This window comes from Neodiprion fabricii, chromosome 4 (genome assembly GCF_021155785.1).
Source record: "Neodiprion fabricii isolate iyNeoFabr1 chromosome 4, iyNeoFabr1.1, whole genome shotgun sequence".
NCBI classification, from domain to species: domain Eukaryota; kingdom Metazoa; phylum Arthropoda; class Insecta; order Hymenoptera; family Diprionidae; genus Neodiprion; species Neodiprion fabricii.
Genome location: NC_060242.1, coordinates 16,439,338 through 16,443,581, shown reverse-complemented (window position 1 = coordinate 16,443,581; position 4,244 = coordinate 16,439,338). Strand labels below are relative to the sequence as shown.

The following is a 4,244-nucleotide window of genomic DNA, read 5'->3' as shown; positions in this document are numbered from 1 at the left end:
TCACGTCCACTCGGAGTCTTTACCGAAAGAATCGGCGTTTCCTTACGCTTCGAAATCTTCATCTTCGTCGAGAAATTAAAAAATTACCAATTCGTCTATTCTGATACGCAATTGCGCAGTTCTTCGAACTCAATCACTGTGCGAAAAATCTGCAAGTCCATCATCGTTTTATAAATTCTCGCTAGTATCAATTAACGACAAAGAACTTTCTCCGGGTAATGATCATCATTGTACGATTAAGGTCGTTTATTTCGCATGCAACGTTTAAATTACAGACATGATTATTACATTCGTAATGTATCGACGACATGTATACGTTATCATATTCAAGCCGTTGTCTTATTATTTATATATAATATATATTATATATGTATAATAAAGAGAGGTAAATCGTTATAAATGTATATGTATAATAATGTGATCGTTGATTATCGGTTGCACAATCGATCGCTCGAGTATCGGGTATATATGATAGATATAGGTAGTAATATTTATGTTACACGGTGTATACATATAGGAACAGTTTGAACGGTATAGCGTACATTGCATCGCTTGTCTATTTCACATGATATTCATTTTTCTTATTTCCGCATCTTGTGTGCGTCGGTAAAAATTCTGTTATATTAGAAAAATATTTCAGGAATGATTATGTGGAACAAAAAATATATCAAATGCGGATAGAAGTTTGAAAACAAAAAGTTATAACGACGTTTAAATATACATACGCAGAATTCGAAAAACGATCGAAGTATCAGAATTAGAATCATTATTCGATTATTCGATTATTGTGAATCCGTTCGCGATGACTGTTATCGGTGTTGTTATTATTATTATTATTATTATTATTAATGGTAGGATTATCGTTATCCTCGCTGTTATATCGTCATATTATTATAATGATCAAACGAATCCTCAGCTTTGTCGTTAGCATCAACTTTGCGTTTTAATTGTTCGTTTTTTTTTTTGCATTTCGTTTTCTTTCCAAATTCGCGCGTGTGTTTCTTTAAACTAGTGAATGTTAACGAGATCCGATGAGAAAACAAGTAAAAAACGAACAAAACAATTTAAAAAATAGGGTGAGAAAGCAACACCATTGCGAAAAGAACAGAGAGAAAATATATAACCGCGGGTGATGTTCAAAGTTCTCCGGTATGCATGTGTAATAAAACACGAGCCCTTACAGCGTCATCAATCGTTTTCCAGTCACAGCTCGGTGGGACGACGAAGTTCAACGACGAAAACTGGGCTGTCATCGGGATTGCGACTGACAAAGTAGATCAAGTTCCATCCACCTCAAAGATTTGTTCTATGCCCCTCTTCGTTTATCCATCACTCTCTTCGTAAAGTTTCTATGTTTCATCTCTATTTCCTTGATATCCGCTATCGAATAACTAACCGTTAAATTTTCCTTCCAATATCCTCTATCTCTCTACATATGTGTATATATTTATTTTTTTTTTTGTTTAAAAATCATCTTTGTAGACCGTCTTTTCATCGATTCTGTGTCTGAATGGTTCGCTTACTTCTCTTTCAATTTTTGGCAACTTCCGATCGTTTAGTTCCTCGGCGGTTTGATCGTACGGCTTGTTGGCGGTGGTAATTTGTTGAAACCCGCGTTGTCGAACACCGGAAGTAGGTCTCGAACTCGCTGACCGGTACCCGGTGAGGCGACGTCGGCCCATCTGAAAACCAAAGTGGTTGCGCAAACAAAACTCCATCGTCGTCTCTCTAGCCGCGAATCGGCGTGACCGTTAATCGATAACGTCGCTTACGCTCTCAGCATTATCATTACATCACATGCCTACCTGTTGTTCCTGAATTTTGCGAAGGGCTGAGAGGCCGGATGAGGAGTTTCCGTGGGGAAGTAGGTCGCACCGTAAAAATCGAGACCGCGGCTCAGCAGCATCGAGGTTTCATCGACGTTGGCCAGGGTGACTCGGATCACCGGAGGACCCGTGTAGATGGTCGGGGCCTCGTTCGAGTTCTGGGTCTCGCTTTTGATCTTGTCGTTTATGGCCTTGACTGGAATTGGCAAACGGTATAAACGGAGTTACCGAACACACTTTCCGGACGCGGACTGTATGATCGACTCACGAACGTTTCCGGTGTTCAACGGCAGTCTGGTAACCTCGACGATCGAGCGATACTTGTAGAGCGCGTGCCTTATGTCGTCCTCCGGTACTTCTTCCGGCACATCGAGAACGTAGACGGTGAATATCTTGGCCGGTCGACAGGGTATCGCCACCTTCGTACGTTCGTTTGGAAGCTGGTCTTTACTTGTCTCGGTAGGAAATTACGCAGACATAGGAAATGAAACGGGCGCCTAAAGCCGACGCCGCTCACTCACCTTCTTGTAGAACCTGGCGCCGGTCACCTTGTGGAATCCCTTTTTGAAGACCGCTTGGAAGTCGTCGATGCTGCTGAACTTGAACAGTATACCAGTCGCCGTTTTGGTCAGGGAAAAGGCGCCACTGAAACGGATTAGCGACGGTTCGTGTTACGGATTGATTGAACGCTGTTACGAATCGATCGGCTCACCGAAAGTTCATCTTCTCGCAGATGGTCACTGCCTTGTCCATGCTGAGCTCGTGGCTCGGCGTCAGGAGGAAAGCGCCCTTGGTTATGAACTCGTTCTCGCTTATCTCCGAGTCCGTTTCGTGGTCCGGCCATTCGCGGGCCTCCTGATTCAGGCGCAACAGCGAGCTGCTCTTCGAGGTCGACATCTCACGCTCGTACGGCATACTGTTGTTCTGTTCCGGCTGCGACATCTTCTTATACTTTGATCGGCGAGCCCCACCAGGTGCGTTTAGGAGGACGATTTGCAGGCTCGTTGTCGTCGTCGTGCTAGACCGAGCGCGTCTCGTCTTTCCCTGCCGAAGATCACGCCCGTCGTCTTCAATTTATACGCCCTGGATCACCGTCGCAAAAAGCAGTGCCAATTCGCCTCGTAACAGCCCGGAGTCCATATCGAGATGTTCCGCCGCTGCGTGGGTGGGACCGAACTTTTTACATCCCCTCAGCGGCTGTTGTCTCGTTCTCGAGTTTCGGGAATCCATCGCTAATTGGGACCGATTAATTACACCGGCGTATATTGTACCGTTTATCGCGTTGCGTAATCGACCAGTGTCTTCTCCTCTGGTCAGGGTCGAAACAATTTCCTTCCTACCCACGTACACCCATCCTCGATTCTCGATTCAACAAACTCGGTATAATTGATCGAGAGTTAACCGCGCCTCGTCCCATCAATCGGCATTAGATCAGCATCGCGATCTCATAACCCGTAGGTTACCCACAACGCAGCCCGATGAGAATCGACACCCCGTTTGGTCGGTTCGAGGCTTCCGCATGATTTTTGTGCCTCGCACCTCGCGATTCGGCGCCAATTTCGGGGGGTTGGCTCCACCGCTCTTCACTCAAACTGACAATGAGTCGCCGAGCCACAAGCCTCTCTTTCACCGCGGTTCGCAGCCTGGCCTTAGCCAAAGGCTTTCCCTGTTGCTAGGCGCCGGCACGGATGCCACCAGCGACTTACATTGATCCGGACAATTCCTCCGCGGCGGAAGTAGCCGCCCGTACCTCGTTCACAACGGCCTCTCTGCGTCAGTTGAGACGACGATGACGGTCGTGACGATGACGAACATCAACGAGTCGAATTTTAATTCAAACGTTGATACTCTCGGCCCAACCCCCCGCTGTTGCCCGTTGAAGCGTTGCTAAGTTACTCCGTCCAGGACTCACCGACTCTCTCGTATGTGACACGTATAACCTATCTAGGCATACGTCATTCCGGACTTGACGGGCTTCGAATAGCTCGGATCGTTCGGATTATCGGGTTACGTGACGTATCGGACTCGCTGGGGATAGTCGCCAGGACTTCAGCCGGAAAACGGGCTCTACTGGCCGCGAAGCGATGCGACGTCCGGGAGCCATTAGCGTTCTCACCCCGATTTCACCGTGGATACCGTCCACGAAATCATCGTCGAAGTCTCTTCCGGACTTGATCCCCGGATCTAAAAACCCCGACGATGTCCAGGATCGCCTGTTTTCTCGTTACAATTTCCGTTTTTGTTCACCTATCGTTCGAATACATGCAACATCGGATGAAAACCTGGTAGTTGTTCATCCAAGTTCCTCTCGCCGCTGACGCTCAGAGCTATATTAAAACTTTCGACGAAGCGGCTTGTTTATTCATAACTTGATCGTTCCCGATCCTTCGGTAGAGTCCGGTGTTGGAGAAGGTCAAG

General features: G+C 46.6%; 1 protein-coding gene across 5 annotated transcripts; it reads right to left on the bottom strand.

Moving 5' to 3' along the window:
- Positions 1 to 474: 474 nt before the first annotated feature.
- LOC124179316 lies at positions 475 to 3,427 on the bottom strand. 5 transcript variants are annotated; one of them, XM_046563525.1, is made up of 6 exons: positions 2,539 to 3,427; positions 2,348 to 2,471; positions 2,095 to 2,266; positions 1,806 to 2,022; positions 1,524 to 1,682; positions 475 to 1,380 (listed from the first exon to the last, which is right to left on the bottom strand). In XM_046563525.1, exons 1-5 carry the CDS (start codon positions 2,766 to 2,768, stop codon positions 1,556 to 1,558), a joined length of 870 nt encoding a protein of 289 aa, XP_046419481.1. In that variant the 5' UTR covers positions 2,769 to 3,427; the 3' UTR covers positions 475 to 1,380; positions 1,524 to 1,555. The 5 variants fall into 5 exon arrangements, with proteins under 5 accessions (XP_046419481.1, XP_046419480.1, XP_046419482.1 ...); XM_046563524.1 differs by having other exon boundaries at positions 875 to 1,682; positions 2,539 to 3,422; XM_046563526.1 differs by having other exon boundaries at positions 875 to 1,682; positions 2,095 to 2,245; positions 2,539 to 3,405.
- Positions 3,428 to 4,244: the final 817 nt, after the last annotated feature.

Bases quoted from the DNA above. Each gene is read 5' to 3' on its own strand.
- LOC124179316 (XM_046563525.1), bottom strand. From the start codon at position 2,768: ATGTCGCAGCCGGAACAGAACAACAGTATGCCGTACGAGCGTGAGATG. The intron at 2,472-2,538 runs GTGAGCCGATCG...AATCCGTTTCAG, and splicing joins TGCGAGAAGATGAACTTTCG to TGGCGCCTTTTCCCTGACCA. The intron at 2,267-2,347 runs GTGAGTGAGCGG...AGTAAAGACCAG, and splicing joins GCGCCAGGTTCTACAAGAAG to CTTCCAAACGAACGTACGAA.